General features: G+C 39.0%; 1 protein-coding gene across 1 annotated transcript in view; it reads right to left on the bottom strand.

Moving 5' to 3' along the window:
- Positions 1–18,045, bottom strand: part of Chsy3 (chondroitin sulfate synthase 3) — a 267,983-nt gene extending 249,938 nt beyond the window's left edge. The window contains exons 1-2 of the mRNA XM_090331068.1: positions 17,238–18,045; positions 14,776–15,059 (exon numbers count right to left, since the gene is read on the bottom strand). Coding sequence (XP_090187194.1) covers positions 14,776–15,059; positions 17,238–18,045 — 1,092 coding nt within the window. The remainder of the gene's footprint in view (positions 1–14,775; positions 15,060–17,237) is intronic.
- Between the last annotated feature and the right edge of the window lie 2,604 nt (positions 18,046–20,649).

Raw genomic sequence — 20,649 nt, forward strand, 5'->3', positions numbered from 1 at the left:
AGATAAAAATAAATAAATAAAGGACTGGGAGTCTGACCTGGTGGTAGAGTGCTTGCCTAGCATGCACAAACACCAGGGTTCGATTCCTAGGTACCACATACACAGAAAAAGCTGGTGTGGCTCAAATGGGTGGAGAACTAGCCTTGAGAAAACCCAATGGCAGTGCTCAGGCCTTGAGTTCAAGCTCCCCAACTGGCAAAAAAACAAACAAATAAATATTATAACAAATTTTAAACAATGGCCCAAATTCTCTGAGAATTCCAACATTTCACTTGCAAATGTAGGAAGATGCAATATCTGCAGTGGTAGGAAAAGACTGTCATTCACATGGCTCATAGTCCATCAGTGACTTTTATCTCTTCTGTCATTTTTTCTGTTACTTTCTGTAAAACAACTAAGCTTTGTGGTAGACATTACATGGGCAACCCCAGTGGGTAGCATTTTCAATTTACTCTTTTGGTACCTGGCCAGTTCCTCTCTATTTCTTTATCTTAGTCTACCCTCACTGTGTTCCCTGAAGCTTCACATATGTTTTGCCTCATTCTTTCTCCATGCTTGGGAACTTTACCTACTTATTCTTGGTGGTGGTGGTGCTGTTCCTGGGACTTGAACTCTGGGTCTGGGCACTGTCTCTGAGCTCCTTTTACTCATGGCTAGCACTCTATCTCTTGAGCCACAGTGCCACTTCCAGCTTTTTCAGTGATTATTTGGAGATAAGAGAGTCTCAAGGATTTTCCTGCCTGGACTGGCATCAAACCACGATCCTCAGATCTTAGCCTCCTGAGTAGTTAGGATTAAAGACAGACTACTTACTCTTTCAAGTTAAGATCAACTTATTTGTGAAACCTTCTTGCCAACCTTGTAATTTCTGGTGATGGTCTCTCTTTTTTATTATCTATAGTGCTCTCTAATGTATGGTGTTTCAATTCTATGTCTTCCTCTGTATTACTCATATTAAAGGGACATTTTTCATAAATAAAGAGAATCTGTGACACTTGGCAAGTAATCCAAATACTCATCCATATGTTTTAATGCTATGATATTGCACTATATGATTTCATATTTTCTTTAATCTCTAGAGATAAGTGTGTCTTTCTGGAGTGGTTACTCAGAGCTGCATCATTGTTTTCATATTCTATCTGTACCTAAATATATGGCTGGTACTTAGCCCAAGCCTACTTGATATAATTGTAATAAAAATGATAATAAGTTCAGTTATCCTTAAGAATTTTCCCAGAATAATTATCAAGCAAACAATGAAAAAGGCATTCTTAGGAACTCATAATTATGAAATATTCTTTTATTGTCAGTTGTGGGAATTGAACTCTGGGTCTGGGTGTTGTCCTGGAGCTCTTCAGTTCAAGGCTACTGCCCTAACCCTTGACCTGCAGTGCCACTTTCAGTTTTCTGGTGGTTAATTTAAGAGTCTCACAGACTTTAGCACCCAGGCTGGCTTTAAACTGCAATTCTCAGATCTCAGCCTCCTGAGAAGCTAGGATTACAGCCATGAACCAAAGTGCCTGGCCTTGAAATATTCATTTTAAACATCTAACACAATAAGGTTTCTATAAAAGTGTATCTATTTTTTCACTGTTTAACTAGCCCTGATAATTTTCCTTGATGTCCAGCTCTACATATTTCTTAGTAATGAAATGAAAAGAAAAATTTCATTGTAATTTAAGATAATTATCAAAAGAAAGGTAAGGTTAAATAGATGGACACACAAGGATATATGTATGTAAATGTGTTTAAACATATATATGCAGATAAAATGATGAATTCTCTAATACATAATAAACTGAACTAAGTTGTATATGTCCATGTGAATTCTGTTTCTAAATTATACAGCTGAAAATTAATAAAATTATTTAGGAAAAAGTGACAGCCTACATTTTTATTTTGACCTGAGGTGCAACCGAAGATGTAATTTGTTTCTACTAAGTATGAAAACTTTTATTCTCATATACTTTTCCTATAAATAGCCTAAGAGTTACAAACATCATATCAATTTTAGTTTTTCTTCTTCACAACTCACAGATCTATTTTGGAAAGACAGAGGGAGCATTTCTTTATCTCCAGCAGGTAAACATGTCTAGGGGAACAAATGATAAAATTTGATGGCAACAAACCTCAATTCTCTTTGTCATTGGATCTTTGTCACCTGTCTTTTCTTTCCAATTTCATCATATTGTATATATTTGAACTTGTCTATTTCAATCTAGTCTCACAGCTTTAAAATAAAAAAGTAGTATCAGCCTTTGAATTCATGGGGAGAACAATAAGATCATATTTGAGAAAAATTTAGTCTTTGGAATCAAATAAACCAGAGTTTAAGCAAGACTCTAATCCTCAACTTGCAACTTGGGCAAGTTACTGAACACCTCAAAGCTTCTTTCCCTTTTTCTGGGGCAGGACAAAGAGTTCTATCTTACTAGACCCCTGTTAAGGTTCTGGAAAGATAGAGTCTTGGCTCACTAGTTATAAAGATGCTTATTATGTTACATACAAGAAATGTTTACCAGAAGTTTGGTCTAGTGGTAGAGTACTTGCCTAGCACGCACAAAGACCTGTGTGCGATTCCTCAGTACCACATACATAGAAAAGCCGGAAGTGGTGTTCAAGTAGCAGAGCTTTAGCCTTGAGGAAAAAGCCCAAGGACAGTGCTCAGGCTCCCAAGTTCAAGCCCCAGGACTGGCATAAAAAAAAGAAAAGAAATGCTCAAAACCTAATTATTTCTTCCATCATAAGCATGACAAAAGATTCAGCATTTCAGATATTCCCTAGCTTAATAATAATTCTATAACTTACAGAACCACATCAAACTGAAGGTCAGCATGTGGTCAAGGCATTGGATGTGCTTTTAGTACAATAAGTACTTTCAAGCTTTCGTTTCATCCACAAGGTTCATATCCCTTTATGCATTTAAATAATGTAGACAGTCATCTAAATTCACCTCAATATTAAGTGCAGCATCCAATTTGTATGAACAAGTTAATCAAAATTGCTAAAACCAGCATATCTTCTAATTGTTAAAGTAACAGAAAAATCTATTATCTTATCAGATCTAGATTAATCTAACCAATCTACATGATGATTCACAGTATAAAACGCCATAGTCTAAAAATATTTTTTTCAATTTTCCAATAATCTAAAATCTGTGAGTAAATAAGTTCATTATATTGGCCAAAATACACACACACACACACACACACACACACACACACACACACACACACACAAAACAAAAAACAAACCTTACATGCCCTATTATTACAGTTGACTATTTTGCTTAAAAATTGTTTGTAATTAATGAAATATTCCATAAAATCTGTATACAGTATATATTAAAATTTAACACTAGTATAGAAAAATGAAAAACCAATAGAAAAAAAAGAGGAGAGAATATCTTCTAGTTGTAAAAATGAACTAAAGGAGTATTTTTTAATCATAAATTTTCTTGGGGAAGGAATAAGATGGAAGCAGGTGTTCTTAAAAAAAAACTAATAAAACCAAATGCTGAATGTAATTAAGAAGCATCAGTATCATTACTTATAATCTTAGGCAAAGACACTGATAATGGCTATTATACCTTAATTTTTAGATGCTGATGAAAAATATCTTTCAATTATTTTGACATGTTTTTTTATGTATGAAAAGACTTTATTGCTATACATTTTACCTTGTATCTAAGTTTATGTGTTTGTGGGAGGGTAAAGGGAACCATAGAAATGGAGCAATAGAGGGTGAACAAATGTGGTAGTGATATTCACTAGATACTAAATTAAAAATGAACTATACAACTTTTGGAGCAAATGGGTCAGGAAGGAACAATTGGAGAAAATGACAGAAGAGGTGACAGTGTTCCAAAACAAATATACTCGTTACCTCATTTATGTATTTTGATATGTTTTATCACTGTCTGACAAATTTGATAAAAGTAGGTTTTTCTCATTATCAACCACTTAAACAATTTTCCAAATGATATAGTCAACAAAATCAAACTTTGTTACAAAAATATGAGATTTAAGTGTTGTAACCATGGCTTAGTTTAGTAAGCTGCTCTAAATCTGTGACTAAAACCTATTTCATATGGCCATTTGTTAAAAGCCTCAGAAGTGATGCTTTATAAAAAAAATATGAGCTGAATTCATAGGCCATGATGAATACTGATAATATGTTTGATATGCAAGGAGTTATTTAAAGAACAGACTGAGGTAATTGAAATCTGTTGATAGCACTGAACAATGTGAGCATATAAACTAACAAAATATTAAGGGAATATAAAGGACAAAAATTAATTTTGTTAAAATATAAATATTAAAATTTAGTTGACAGAATCTTAAAATTTGTTTAAATCAGGATTTTATATGATATCATATGCATCTGCATTTATAGTTTATTTAGAGTAATGTTACTTTAATTATAAGTTTACTATTAGTATATATATATATTTCAGTAATATACCACTATTCTTCAGACTAGTAGGGTTCAAAAACCCTAGGGGCCAGGAGTTTAGCCTAATGATAGAGTGCTTGCCTACCATGCACAAAGACCTGGGTTCAATTCCTCGGTACCCCGTACATAGCAAAAAGCCAGAAATGATGCTGTGGCTCAAGTGGTAGAGCTTTAGCCTTGAGAAAGCCCAGGACAGTGCCCAGGCCCTGAGTCCAAGGCCCAGGACTTGTAAAAAAAATTTTTTTGAAAACTAGTTTATGACATTATTAAATATTCTTCAGTGGAAACAACAGTTCAATTTTAGTATATTTGAAATTATATTTTACAATTGATAAGTCATTAAGCAATCCATACACAAAATTTGCTACACTGACTATAGCTAATAGATAATATTGTAACAAATATATATAATAACAAAAGTAATTATCAATTATACGTGTATTACTAAAGAAAATAAAACCATCAAATACTACTATAAAATATGTTGCCAGGAAGAGCTCACTGATTAACAGAGGTTGTCTGATTCTAATTATTGTCTTTATATTCACTTTCCAAAGTTAGAAGATACTTTTGTCAAAGTTTCATTTACCAAACTTCATATTTCTTTAGGATTATCCAATAAAAATGGAGTAAAAGAAAATGCAAGCTAAAGGTCAATTGTGAGGAATGTAAAATTTAAACAACAATATTAGAATAACACAAATCTTAATATAAGCAATTAAATGAGTAGCAAGACACAGATGATGAGATATTGAATTTAAGACCTAGCTATCATGTGTTCATAAATTCAAATTTTTAAGTGTCATAAAATGTTTATTTGTATTATTTACTGAAATAGCTCACTCCATGAAACTACAAATTCCACAGAGAATTCACCACCTGACACAGTATCTTTCCCTTAAATGTAGAGTAAATGCAAAAGATATTAAGGAGGCCTAGGTTGAGTGCAACTCAGTGGTAGACCCCTGGCCTAGCAAGTCCAGAGGCCCAAGTTCAAACCACAGTGCCACCAAAATAAAGAAGGCTAAACATATGAGGAGTCTACCATTCTTTCTGCAAAACTTTAGCAGACTAGACAAAGTGGGAATTTTTATACTAATTTGAAGATGCCATGGAGTTCATTTTCTTTTTTGTTCTCTCAGAAATGCATACATTTCTATTACAACAGTAATTCCATTTTTTAAAATATAAGCCAGTATTAAAAAATACTTTCAGGATTGAATCTAGTACTGATATAAGAATCTCGGCACTGATTAGAGTTTTGGTCACTTTGACAAACACCACAGAGTAGCAGCACAAAAATAACAAGATTTATTTGGCCCCCAGTTTTGGTCCATGGTCTAATGACTATGAAAATGAGGCGACATGTCAGAATTATGAGGCAGAGAAAGTGTCCAAGAAGCTTCACCTCAAAACAGCAAGATAAAAAGATTGGGAGGCATAGGAGTTTGTGACAAGGAGTGGCTGGCCCTCAAAGACAGGATGCCCCCCACTGGCCTACCTCCTGCCAGGCCTTGACTATTAACAGGCCCTTCCATTACAAATTCCAGCCGATTTGTTTAATAAGGGGTAAGCACTGTAAGATGTACTCACCTCACACTATTTCACTGGCTGGAGATCAATCCTTTGGGGGAAATTCCTTATATCCAAACCATAGCAAATGCATAGGGATAATCTCAATTGAAAGAGCAGTATTTAGAACCATATGTTTAGCATATCACTTGTGGCAAATAAAGGAGACCAGAAAATGAAGTTGTCTAACATTCAAGAAAACATATGAAAATATAAAAGTAGATCTTTGTAGGGAGAGGAAATTCAAAGGCTCAGGGAAGAAGGAAATTGGAGATAAATGTGTTTGCACATTTATAGCTATTGATCTACCTATGTACTTATTGTCTATACATCCAACTTTTCTCTTTGGACAGAAGATAAAGGGAATTTCTGGTTTGAATGAATTGATTTTTACTCACTTGGTTATCCACCAGGACTTATTTCTCATTTAGTCTGAGGTCACAACTAACACCCACAAGGAGCCCTGAATGTACCCTTCCAACTGCAGCCATTAACAAGAATGTGAAAAATAAAATACCAACTCAAGAACTCTTCAAACCTGTTCATTATCTGTGGAACTGATTTTCCATCCTGACTGCTCATTAGACTCACAGAGTTGGCATGTCTTACTATGTGTCAAAGTGAATTCTAACAGCTTCTAATCTTCCACATTTTTTGTTTGTGCTTTAATATTAGTCCTGAGGCTTCAAATCAGGACCTGGGTGCTTTTCCTAAGCTTTTTTACTCAAGGGTAGTGCTGTACAACTTAAATTACATCTCCACTTTCAGGTTTTTTGTACTTAATTAGAATTAAGTCTCACAGACTTTCCTGCCCAGGCTGGCTTTGAACCATGATCCTAAGATCTCAGCCTTCTATGTAACTATTATTACAGGCATGAGTGAACAGAGCCCTGCACATCTTTCACATTTTTTTTCATGTATTTTTTATTGTAAATAATAGAAGGGTTACATTATATTCGCCAGATAGAAGCTGCATTACTTCACATACATTGATACCCTTTGTCATGTCTTGGTCCCCATTTCCCTCCCCCCCACCCCCACTCCTCATCTTGTTTTCCCCCCTTCCCTATCCAATTTCAAATAACCAAATACAAATATATCCAGTATATCAGATAACAAAGTGAAATACTGTAACAATATGAGATAACCAAGGGACAGCAAAAGAGATGAGAGATAACATGGTACATTAAGGACAACAATCACTCATATGGCTTTTGTTTCTATAACCTAGAGGTCCTTTCATTTAGCATCATACTGTATGGCCTTATGTATCTAGGTTTTGCTCGATTGCAAATCTCTGCTATGAGAGCCCAAGGTTTCCACTGATTATGACAAATGAGGGAAACATTGAGCCTATGTTCCTTTGAGTCTGGCTTACTTCACTTAATATGATTTTTTCTAAGTCTTTCCATTTCCTTACAAATTATTCCTCCAGTGATGCTGCAATGACACAATGCATGCCATTCACTTCTACTAACAGTTGTAAAATGCTTAACATTGCTAGATATTTGTCTGTAATGTTTCTCCAAACATTGAGTCATGTAGATTTCCTGACAATTCTCTCACATAGTGTTATAACCATGCAGTGAATAAGGAAAACTCCGAGACGTTAGGTAATTGTCTAAGGCCATAGTATTGGTGAATGGTAAACCACACAGTCTAGCTCTAGTATCAACTGAAAAAAATTCTACTGTTCTGAATTTTGCAAAAAAACACAAAAATTAGACTACAAAGTACAACAGAATACAAAGGATAAGAAGCTAATTTACAAAAACTGAAAAAAAGAATAAGTTGATCTTTATTCTAAGACAGGTACTACTATTGGGACCAATAGGAAATTTCATAATGTATGATGAAAAAGGATGAATTTAGATAAATATCTGAAATGAGAATCTAATCCTACATCAGAGAAGGAAGTAAGAGATGAGTTACAACCCTGATTCCACCTCCTCGGATACTCCATGAAGACAGGGAAAATGCAATGTGGAGCATTGCTCTTGGAAGTTATTTCATAAAAATATTTGAGCAAATGAAATCAGCTGTCTGTGTAAGAGTACTGAATCTAAAACAGATCATTTTACATTTATTTTAACACAGCATTTTTCTCCTACTATATGGGAGATGCTCATGGTGCCCATTAAATACCATTTTGCATAAAATTTATTTGCAGTGTTAGATTATTAAAATACAGTTTTAACCAAAAATGTTTATCTTTTTAGGTTGTGCATGCAAAGAGTACCTTAAAATTAAATGATTACTTATCTCTAACATTCAGCTAGGTCAGACACGCTGGGATGTTTCTGGAGCTCTTCCGTACCCTCAGGTAAAATAGCCATTCTCTACTTGAAGTAAGTGCATTCCTGAATTTGTAGCTTTCCTCTATATTAGTAAAGGCCAATTGTGTAAACCTTCCCCTAATCAAAGTCACAAAACAGTACTGTAGTTTTTACCAGAGAAAACACTAGTCTCATGCTTCCTATTTGCCAAGCTAATATGAAACTTTTCAGAGACATGTAATAGACAAGGGAAGATTTCAAGAATATCTTAAGTTTTAAAATAAAATTAAGCGATGTGCCAAACAACAGTGTGACTGACCATAACTCTACTTTCTCTAAGCTGAATTCCAGTTAAAACCTCTCTTCTGCATTGCGGCCCCAGCGTACACTGAAGGAAGTCACAAGAGAATCCTGTTGTTTTATTCATTGCTAATGTGGTACTGGGAATGCGAGCTGAGAAATCTTTAAAGAGCCTTTTTTGGTTCTATGGGGAAGTAGTTATTATTTCTTACTATCAAGATATGTTAGGTATCTTTTTAATATTAACTGCATAGGTGAGCAAAATGGGTTTTGCTAGTTTTTTTTGTTTTTTTTTTTAACTGTATTTTTTTTGTCTTTTCTTTTTTGGCACTGGGGATCGAACCCAGGACGTTGCACTTCCTAGGCAAGCGCTTTGCCACTGAGCTACATCCCAGCCCGGGTTTTGCTAGTTTTTTTATCATATGTTCTGCATGCTTTCATGTTCCTTTTGATTTCTTTGTATAACTATTGTATAACCTCTGCTTTATAACTTTGACCTTATTAACATATTTTGGCGGGATATAGGAACTCTCTTTATAGTGAAAATAAATAATACCAAAAGAGATAAGGAAAACTTCAGATACCAGTGTAGACGAAAACTGAAGGATCTAACTTTCAAAATTATAATACATAAATATTTGGAATCTTAAAAAAATAAGAAATCTATTTCATTCATTATTGGCCTCTGAAATAGTGTCTGATAAGCTTTAACTATATCTTATCTTAATACGAAGACAAAATAACCTTAAGTATATATCATCAGTCAGATTGGTTTATGTGTTGCTAAGCTTCAATTAAAGGGATATCTATTGGTATTAAAGGAACAAATAATGTAGTATAACCCTAGAATTGCAAGGAATGTTAACTCTTCAGTTTTTCAGGTTATGAAAGTCTCCTGTTTAATAATATTGAATAGTGGCTCATATAACCTAGCTACTGATTTTCTCTAATTTTAATAACATATGTTAAAAGAGATGTTTTACTTTAGGGCAACAGTAATGTGCTATCAAAATTAAGATGCAGTATAGTTGTATAAAGTAATTTTCTTCCTATTCACTTAAATTAAATAGATTGAAATAAACATTTCTCAAAACATAGCTTTCTGAAGATCAAGACACAGATTTTTTTCCCCATGCAACTGACCTATTACAGAAGAAAGGTACTCATAGCTTTAAAGGTTCTGTGATTATCTGTTACAATATATTTTACTTTGAACTTTGGAGACATGTTTTAAGCTTAGCAATTTCGACAACTATAGAATGCCATCTTGGAAAGCTGAATTATCAACATTCAGGTGAGAAACACCTGAATAATGGACATGGACTAAATAGGCACATAAAATACCTAAAAAGTGTACTTCATGCAATAAAAAAAACAATGTAGCAGCAAGGAAAAGTCATAAAGTCATTGTGTGATGACGTCATCTGATAAAAGGGGTAGTATAAGAGCGTAGGTATGAGAAGCTCACTGCTTTCCCGAAAGTTAGAAACTAAACCTTAAATGACTCAGAGCCAAATAAGATTTTTTACAGAGTAGATTTTAAATCAAAATTCAAGTCCTATATTTTAGCACATATAGTAATATACTTTGGGAGTCTAAATCATGATTGCAGCAGAGCAAAACCATCACTGAAATAAAACGTGGAGATCACAAATAATAGAAAGAAGTTAATGAGTTTGAGAATAGTCCTACAAGAATGGCAAACATATTTTAATTTAATTTTAGACTATCATGTTATGAACAAATTACATATAGCAACAATATAATTGTTTATACTATAGATGATATGACTACCATATCACTACCCAAGAAAACACAGAACATATCTTTTTGTAAAATAATGTATTTTACTAGACTTCTTATAACTTCTAATAGGACCAGATTGAAATAAAAGTGTTCATAGGGTGAAATTAACTCCGTACATAGTAGAATTTCTTTAATGTGTTTAGTCACAGGAAATGATTTTATAGAGCCACAGAGAAATGTTTTACCAACAGAGGACTCTGATTCTTTTATTTTTAATAACAGTTCAAGAAATAAAGAATATATATGTTGGATCTATTCTGTTGCAAAAATGAAAAAAGTTAATCCTACAAGAATTTTTTAGTAGACTCATATCAGGAGAACAATCAGTGGAATCAAATTTATTTGAATGCTATACTATATTCTATAAAAAAACAAAAACAAAAATTTCTACTTCTATACCAACAAGATTCATGTTCTGAATTATTCATGTTTTACATTACTATTATTATTATTATTATTTGGTGGGTCATGGAGCTTGAACCTGGCCTTAGTGCTGTCCCTAACCTCTCTTCAGCTCAAGACTACTGCCCTTCTCCTGGGCCTGGGCATTTTCCCTGAGCTCACCAGCTCAAGGCTACCACCCCACCCTTGAGCCAAGCCTCATTTCCCATTTTCTAGAGGTTAATTGGAGATAAGGGTCTCAGGTCCTTTTGTGCCCAGGCTAGCATTGAATCTTGATCCTCAGATCTCAGCCTCCTGAGTAGCTAAGACTACAGGCATGAGCCACTGGGCCCAGCCTCATGTTTTAAATTATTTTTAATAGCAAAGATATTTTTGTTATTAGTATAAATATATTTAAAACATGAAACTATAGGGCTGGGAGTTTGGCCTAGTGGTAGAGTGCTTGCCTAGCATGCACGAAGACCCGGGTTCAATTCCTCGGTACCACATATGTAGAAAAGCCAGAAGTGGTGCTGTGGCTCAAGTAGTAGAGCTCTGGCCTTGAGGAAAGCCCAAGGACAGTGCTCAGGCCCTGAGTTCAAGCCCAGCACTGGCCAAAAAAAAAAAACAAAAAACCAAAAAAAAAACATGTAACTATATCATAACATACAAACTTTTATTGATGAGCTTGAAACATATATTACTTCCCTAAAGTTTAAAATATATATTTCATTCTCTGGAACAATTGTTTTATAGAGAACATTTTCATGAAATTTGCAACGTGAGATTTGTATGCCTCAAGAAAATAAAATCACACCTTTTATGTCTGCTTAAGCTAAACACAAGAAGAAAATGTGCAAGGATTGCCTGCTATAGATTAAGACATGAAGGGAATTAAAGATAGCCTTTCTCTGCTAGAAGAATCAAAACAACAAACAAAAACAAAACCACTAAACCCTAAAACATTCCAAGTGCCAAACAGTAACTAAAAGCCACATACAGCCTCCTAATGACAGATTGCACTCTAGCAAAACAGGAGCTAAGACAGGGCTCATACAAAACAATGATTTTGCTGACACACACACAATATGAATCGAATTGGAGTTTTTTTTCATAAACAAACTCCATTTACTCATGTTTCCTTATGAGTTTATGATATTATTCACATACCCAGAAAGTATAGGAGGTATAAGTGAGTTTAATAGCAACCTATAAAGCTTGTTGCTTATTAACATGCCCAAAACTAAGTGAAATTTTAATTTTAATTTTAATTTCTTTATATAGATGAATCCTTTTTCTGATAATTATTAAGTAAATCATAATCTGTAAAATCATGTTGCATACTTTATGAACCAGTAGCATTAGGCATGTCCTATATTATAAGGACAATATACTTTACTTATGCTAAATTCTATATTAAGAGCCTTGCATAAATTATTTCACATTTCTTCTCTGAAATTATTGAAGTAAACTTACAATCTCAACATTTTGGAGAAAGATTATCTTTAATGATAGGAAATAATGCTGAACTGATTTGTCCATCACTAAAGTCAGAGGGATAAGTGTCAGTCTAAATTCAAACTACTGTGAAAAGAAAACATACTGAAAAATGTTACATTCATTAACAATTTGTAAGATTTAGCCTTTTTCTGTCTCTTTTTTATAGCAGCTAATAAAAGGATCCAAAGATACATATTGATGATCTTTTCCCTTTAACTAGAACACACTATAAACAAAATATTAAATCAACTTCTGAGCTTATAGGTCACATGAATATTTTACCTAGCATGAAGAGAAGCTAGGTAAAGAATGGATCATCAGAGCAAAGCCAAAGGAACTTGTAGGGAGGGATTTTTAACACAAAATTTCTTACAACCTTATATGTGGCGCAGGGAATTTGGCCCAGTGGTAGAGTGCTTGCCTACCATGCACAAAGTCCTGGGTTCGATTCCTCAGTACTACTTATATAGATAAATGCCAGAAGTGGTGCTGTGGTTCAAGTGGTAGGGCTAAGCCTTGAGAAAGCCAAAGGAGAGTGCTCAGGCCCTGAGTTCAAGTCCCAGGACTGGCAAAAAAAGAAAGAAAAAAAACACCTATATGTATTTTGTTAAGGCAACAAATTATTCAGTAAAATATATTAGCTTTCTCTCTTGCTATAACAATTTATTGGTTTTTTAAAATTCATTCACTCAGTAAATGTCTGAAAAACAGTATCTTCAGATAACAAAATAATCTGAATGTGTTTTCTACAGTAAATGTTTATTTTGTATTACAGATAGTTTGGTGTTAAAGAGAAATTTCCATTGAGTTTATTCTAAATTGCCTATCTTTAAACTATAATTTTTACATCAATTTCCTTCTTAATGTAATCTGTTGCTATTGTTGTTTTAGTTTATATAATAAAGGGTCTCATCATGCAGACCAGCTGGACTTAACCATATAATCCTCCTGCTTCAGCCTCCTAATTGTTGGGATTTGGGGCATGCAACACTATAGTATGCTGCAAGGTAGTTTTACAGAATAAAAAAAAAATTGTAGGTTATGGGACGTGAAGTCTGGGCTTGGGTATTGTCCCTGAACTCTTAAGCTCAAGGCTACCACTCTACCCCTTGAGCCATGTGCCACTTCCGGTCTTCTGGTGGTTAGTTGGAGATAAGAATCTCATGGACATTTTGTGCCCAGGGCTGGCTTTGAAAGGTGATCCTCTTACCTCAACCTCCTTAGTAACTAGGATTACAGGTGTGAGCTGCCATGCCTGACTCAAGAAAAATTTTTTCTATCCAAATTAACTAGCTATATAATCACTTTACTTTGCATAACCCATATTCCAAATATGCAGTTAATGTAATTTTAATATAATCTCATAATGTAACATAATAAATATAATTTTCTGCCTTAAGTTTACAAACTACTTCTCTAAAGTGTAAGTACTAACAAGCACCATAAAGCAAACAAAATTACCTAGAAACATACTTCCATAAGAAAAAATAAATGGAACCATGTAATTATGAGGTATAGTGACTTCACAGGAAACATTTTCATGAAATGTGTCTTCTATGTTAAGTTATATGAAAATGTTAAAGATAAGTAAATTAATCAGAATTTAATTTACAATAGTGTGCACTGATTAGCTAAAATAAGATTGAAATCCAAACACCTAAAAAGCACAATCTTATTTAAACATCAAATCAATTTTTAACTAAGATAATTTTTAGGAAATTTATTTCAAATAGCATCTTATTTAATTTCTAAATCAGTTTCCAAAGTAAATAAACAAGAATCTCTTGAAATTAATTACCAATAATATAACAGTTTGTAACGCTGATGATGTAATGCCTGCTCTTCAGATAAAGAATGTCAAATGCACCACTGAAAACATTAAGCATTTCTGTAACACAACCAGAACTTCCCCCCACATGCCACCTACATGCCCAACTTATTATCAAACAGAGTGGGTAAGTGATGGTGTGAATACACTATTCTTGAACTGTTTCTATTGTTTTAAAGATGCATTAAATGTCCATTTGGATATCTCCAAGACAACTTCAGATATTAACCATTGCAAACAAGGAGTGACAAAACAACAGTGACAAAAAAGGCAATGGTATGTTACCAAATAATGAAAAGGACAGTGAGATGCTTCAGCCCATGAGAACAAAATCAGTCCTTTTTCTTTTTAAGATACACCAAGTAAATGCATGTGAATCCAAACACCAATAAATGAGAGAGGGAGAAATGCATTTTGCAGACACGTGATCATATATCTGCTTAAATTTAACAAATAAGTAAATAATGTCTCAGACAGACCTTAAATCTAATTTTTTTAAGAAAAGGTATTCACTATCATCATTCTAGCATCCACAAAAGGCTGGTACTATCATTTTATGCAAATAAAGATACAGGAGTAAACAGAATCACTGTCGTAGATTGTGACATGCCACACACCTGTAGTGCATGAATATTTTCCTCACCACTCAAGGCTTACCTCATAAGACCAGACACATTGTGTCCCACCAAAGCGGCGAACACATCTTCCTACTTCCACATCCTCGTGGGTTGTATACATCTCCCGGAGGCATTCACCAATATGTGGCACCATCCTCCTGAGAACTTCTCGACTGAAGATCATTCCAGGTCCTCCCATACAGAAATTCTCCCCAGGCTCCAGCCCCAGCTTTCCAAGCTCTTCAATATTCCCCAGACCAGTCTGTCCTAAGTAGAGAGGCTTGCTGCTGTTCAGTGATCTGAGAAACTCTTCTAACTTATCCCCTGAAAGGAGAAAGGCAGAAATCACTTCCATCCCACATTGTAGAATCTACATTACAGTTACCTATTAAACTATAATAAAATTTCACCCACTGTAAACTGTAAAATAGTAACAAATTAACAATCTTCCATTTTGTTAGAAAATGGTGAAATCATCCGGAAAAAATATGGACTTGCAACAATCTATCAAAACAACACTGAGTATCAATACTTAATATGATTTTGTTTCTGAGAATTTTTATTATGTCAAATGTACTAATAAACTTGTCTTTATCTTCATCATTATTTCCTGATGGTTGTTTCAGATAAGTGTCAGTCACCAAAGTTCAGTCATGCACAACTCATATCATTTCAAGGAGTGCTGAAATCAAATTTATCTTAGGAAGAAATTATTTCAGAAAAAATACACTTCTTACAAGCAAAATAATGTAATTGGTGCCTACTTTCCATCAGGAGAAAGCATTTAAGAATAAAATTCTGTAGCTACAACAGCCCCATAGCATTCTGTGTTCTGCATCACACTAAGTAAGAAGTTGTCTTGTGTAACTTGACTGTGGTTTGCCATGGAAAAGCCTTTGCAGTTTTTATCCTGATCCCATCACTTGTCCCCTTGATGCCAGGGAATTTCAAGTTACAAAACACATTTTAATACAAAATTCACTGTACTCTTAACTAAAATGGAGAGAATATGGTATTTCAAAGGTTTGAAAGACAATCTTGCAAAGCATTACAACAAATGACCAAAACAGTTGCTGTTAATGCATCTAGAAATTGCCTGTAATGGGACCCTTGGTCTAAGAAACGTTGATAATTTTACTAAGAAATAGAAGATCAAGGATTACTCTCAAAGTACCACAAAACATAAAATCAAAAGTAAAATTAAGTAAAGTGAAGACACTTCTGATGGAAATACTTTTTAAATCAGTCCTGAATAGCAAGTTTCAGAAATGCAGCTGTAACAGAACAGTATTTCTATTTTCAATTATCGACATTTGCTCTGCCAAAGAGCAATAAATTAATTCCACACACACACACACACCACCACCACAAGCTCAGGAAATACCTTTTCATTAACACCACATCAACTCTTTGCCTCCAGACTGGACTTGACATTTAACTGAGCTGACATTTGCATTATGTGAAAGGTAGTACTTTGACCAAAAGAAAGCCATGAGACTGCAAGGAAAGTGGCATAAACTAAAGAACAGCTGCCTCTGTTTTGAACAATAAACTAGGAAATGTGGAAAATGCTGAGAGCTTTTTCAGTGTAACCTTGCTCCTTTCCTTGCATCCTTCCCCCATCTCAGCACTTCTCTCATCTACAAGAATTTACTCCTGCGCTCTACGGAATTCCCATGCAGAGTTCTTTAACACTGAGCAAGTTTTCTTGTACTCTGGCTGCACGGATTCTAGGAAGGACAGATGTTCTGGAGTAGATCCAGTACTCCCGATTGCTAGTACAGTTTGGATCTCCCAGGATTTGCATTATATGAGTGTTTCCCCTTCCTCTCCACCGAACAATACTAGTCACCCCTTGGGAGTCTTATCGGGGGGTGTGGCAAGGAGGAGGGCACAGCCCTACATTAGGCTACCCTGGCTGGGGGCGGTGCGGATGCTCAAGGGCTCCTTATGCGGGCCAAGTTGTGAAAAAGAGAACCGCTCAGGCATGAGTCCAGGACGGCGAAGATGACTCCTCACTTTCAACAGTTCCCAACAGTTCTGAAACTGCTATAGATCAAGTGGAAACAAAAGGACGGAGACCCAGGATCCGCAGACCAGCGGTAGCTGGCATCCCGCAATTAGCCATCATCCACTGAAGCCATGGCCCCTCTGGACCTAGCTGGGAAACCCTACCTGGGGGGCTTTGGGAGCTGGGCCCAATGAGCTTGGCTATGGGTTTGGCTTCTGATCTCATCCGTGGGGGCCGAGTAGGGACCAGCGCCAGGTGGGGAAGATAAACAGCCAGCCGGGAGGAAAGCTGGGCAGGTAGGACAGGGGCTCTCAGAAGGAGAGGAGGCGCAGGGAAAGAATGGTGGCATGCGGCGGAGGGTGGGTGGGGACTGTGGGAGCTCCAAGCACGTGCTGGCATGGGAGCCGCCAAGTGGATGGCCAGGGGCTGGGGAGGGTTTGTAAAGAAAGGAATCCGGGGGTGGACAGGTGGGATAGTCGACAGGAGGTCACCTTTGATGTAGACATCGTCGTCGGCGCGCATGAACCACTCGTACTTGTCCAGATAGTGGTCGTGCATGTACTTGATCATCATGAAGGACTTCTTCTGGGGAGGATAGGAGTCATCTACCCCCGGCAGCGCGATGACCGGCAGGGGCGGCGGGGGCTGGCCCAGCACGGAGTTAGAGGACTGTTCACTGGAGAAGAACTCCACGCGGCCCGGGATGAAGCGCGCCCAGGTCCGCTGCGCCGCCAACGCGCGGCTACCCAGGTACTTCTGTGCGGTCATCACCCCCACGTACAGGAAGTCCCGGGGTCGGGAGCTCGGGGTGGCGGCGCCCCCGTCCCCGCTGCCTTTGTGGCTACCCCCGGGCCGGCCACCTTTCCGCTGGCCAGCCGCGTCCCCGTCCTGCTCTTCTGGTTCGTGTTCTGCCGCTGGGACACCAGGAAGCCCCGTCGCACCTTCAGGTTCGCGTCCTCGCCGCCTCTGCTGCAAGGGAGGAGGCTGCTGCCAGGGGCTACTCCGAAAGCTGGAAACTCCAGGCGCAGCCTTGGGCAGCTGTGGCTCCTGGAGCTCCAGGCGCGCGGGGAGCGAAGCCTGGTCCTGCCGTTGCCAGAACTGGGGCTGGGGGAGCGGCCTCTGCGCGCCGGCGCGGGGGCCGGCGGCCAAGCGGCCGTAGTAGGAACAGAGGTTGGAGCCGCGTCTCTTCCGCTCGCTCAGCTCGGCTACCCGGGGGGCGATGAGCCAGGACGCGGCGGTGAAGCCCAGGACCAGCCCCAGCGCCACGCTCATCCACGAGCGGCGAGAGCGCACGGCCATGGCAGTGATGCCGGCCACGGACGCTCGCTGGGCGGCCTGGGCGCTGCGCGCGGCTCCCGTGGTCCACACTCGCCCCTCCTCCGGCCTCGCGCCCCCCTCCCCAGCCGCAGCACGCCTGCACGCCGCGGACCCGGGCTCTCTGTTCGAGCGCTCCGGGTTCCAAGCTTGCGGCGGGCTGCAGCTGCCTGCCAGGCTCCCCGTTCGGCTCTGGGCTGGAGCTCCGAACGTGAGTCGGGAGTGAAACTTCTCCCGGTATCAGATGTGGCGGCGGCCGTGGCAGCCGGAGGAGCTGCAGCGGGCGAGGGAGGAGGAGCGGCGGCGGCAGCGGCGGCAGCAGCGGCGCGTCCGCTCCTAGGCTGCCACCCTGTCACGGGCGCGCCTGCTCCCACCCTCCGCGCTCCTCCCCGAGCCCCGCCCTCCTCTTCCCTTCCTCCCCGCCTCCCGCGCCCCTCCCTCCGCCGCCCGTCTCGGGACCGGCTCGGGGGAGGAGCCACGGCCCCTCGGCAGGCCTTGGGGAAGCGCGCCAAGCTGCTTCCCCACCACCCTCCCTCGGACGCCCCCAGCCTGTGCCACGGCCCGGAGCCAGCCTCCTCTCCGGAAGGAAACGACGCCTGTCGGGCCGCCTCCCGCTTGTAGAGCCGCCGCCCACTCGTCCCTCCTCTCCGGATCCCACTCTCCTCCCCAGTTCCAGTCCTGTCCCGCCCATCTGCCGCCCTTCCGACGCCCGCGTCCCGGGGCTCCGCTGCCCGCCTTCTGGCGCGCCGGCTCTGCTGACCTCATCGGCGGAGCTCGGGTCCCTGGGTCCCCAGCGGGCGCCTTCCTCTGCAGAAGGACTCGTCTGTCCTGGCATGTGGCCCATTCCGTCCTGGCATGACCCTTCCCCACTCTGCCCAGCCTCGGGTTGGCCGTCGGCGGGCGCTTTCCTGCTTTTCAAGTAGTATGGACAGTGGCCACTGAGCTGAGCCTTCTCCTCCACCCCTGCTGCTCACTGCTCAGGCAGCTGTCCCAGCCCATCTCCCAGGTCATACCTGCACCTTTCACTGCCCTTCCTTGTGGCTGTGTGTGTGTGTGTGTGTGTGAGAGAGAGAGAGAGAGAGAGAGAGAGAGAGAGAGAGAGAGAGAGAGAGAGAGAGAGAGAGAGAGAGAGAGAGAGACAGACAGACAGACAGAGAGAGACAGAGAGAGAGAGAGAGAGAGAGAGAGAGAGAGAGAGAGAGAGAGAGACAGAGAGAGAGAGAGAGAGAGAGAGGAGAGAGAGAGAGAGAGGAGAGAGAGAGAGAGAGAGAGAGAGAGAGAGAGAGAGAGAAATTTCGAGGCCCCTTTCTTGGGGGAGATGAGCGGGAGTTCAGTGATTCCACCTGTTGATTTGCGGAATGAGGGGCACCTTACCACCCCTCCCCAAATCTCTTCTTTCTGTAATCTGAAAAGTTAGAACCATGGACCGTTCCCAGGGCTTGATCAAAGACCAATTCTGTGTGATTGGCCCATTGGTGGGGTAATACCCTGGACATCTCAACCATCGAGATTCTAACCACGGAAACTTAATTGAAAAACAAATAGAAGACACAGTTTCTGGTCTTCCTTGTTAGCTGTATCCTAAGGCAATGACCGGAGACATGTTTACCTCTCCAACGAGGGAGGTGAATATTCAGAAACAAGCCCCCAAAGTGAAAATCCACTAGCCAAAAATCTTTTTTAAGCTAAATACAATGTTAAACAACATCATAAAGACATTACATTTGGAAAAAAGGGACATTTAGAAATTTCTCCCTGAAGGTTGGGCAACTAGCTGTAAGCCCTGGGTGCTATTTGTATCCTTTTAAAACCTTTCCTCTCTTCAGATTCAGTGTTCTGTTTTATACATCAGACTCAAAGGGATGCTATTGAATGGTATTCGACATAATCCTAGCAAGGTGCTGGCAGGCTCCTTGGAACAGGAGGCCTGCCCAGAGCCCTTGAGGAGTGGTTCTTTCCACATCAGTCACTAGCTGTGCATGAATGCGTCTGACTAAACGCTTCATCTATGGACAATGAATCTCCTTTTCCATGTCTAAGGTTTGCCCAGAGACACATGGGAATAAAGATTCCTAGACTTCTTCCCAAATCTGAATTTCAGTAGGACGCAAAGCAAGCCAGCTTCTTCTGAATATATAAGAAGCCGGCTTGTTTGTTATAGATAGATAGATAGATAGATAGATAGATAGATAGATAGATAGATAGATAGATAGATGTGGATATAGGTGGATGGTAGATAGAATGATGGACATGCACATACATACATATACATGTTTCCAAGGACATTTTAACTATTCCAGAATAATGCTTTTCCATATAACTTCTCCTCTAATGGGTGTTATTTATCCTTGTCTAATAAAGTAACCACTGGCCACATGATGTCTAGAACTTGAAAAGTGGCTTGTGTGATGGAGGAAATACATTTTCAGGTTTATTTAATTTAAATTTAAATATTCTCCCATATGCTTAGGAGCTACTGTATTGGAAAGCATATTTCCAGAGGATTTCCCATTCTACATGGTCAGTACAGAACAAATAGTCCAAGCAAACATCAGCAAACTCTCCACTCTAGTATTCAGCCTGGCTGAT

Source organism: Megascapheus bottae, chromosome 4 (genome assembly GCF_031878675.1).
Source record: "Megascapheus bottae isolate mThoBot1 chromosome 4, mThoBot2.hap1, whole genome shotgun sequence".
Classification (NCBI taxonomy): Eukaryota; Metazoa; Chordata; class Mammalia; order Rodentia; family Geomyidae; genus Megascapheus; species Megascapheus bottae.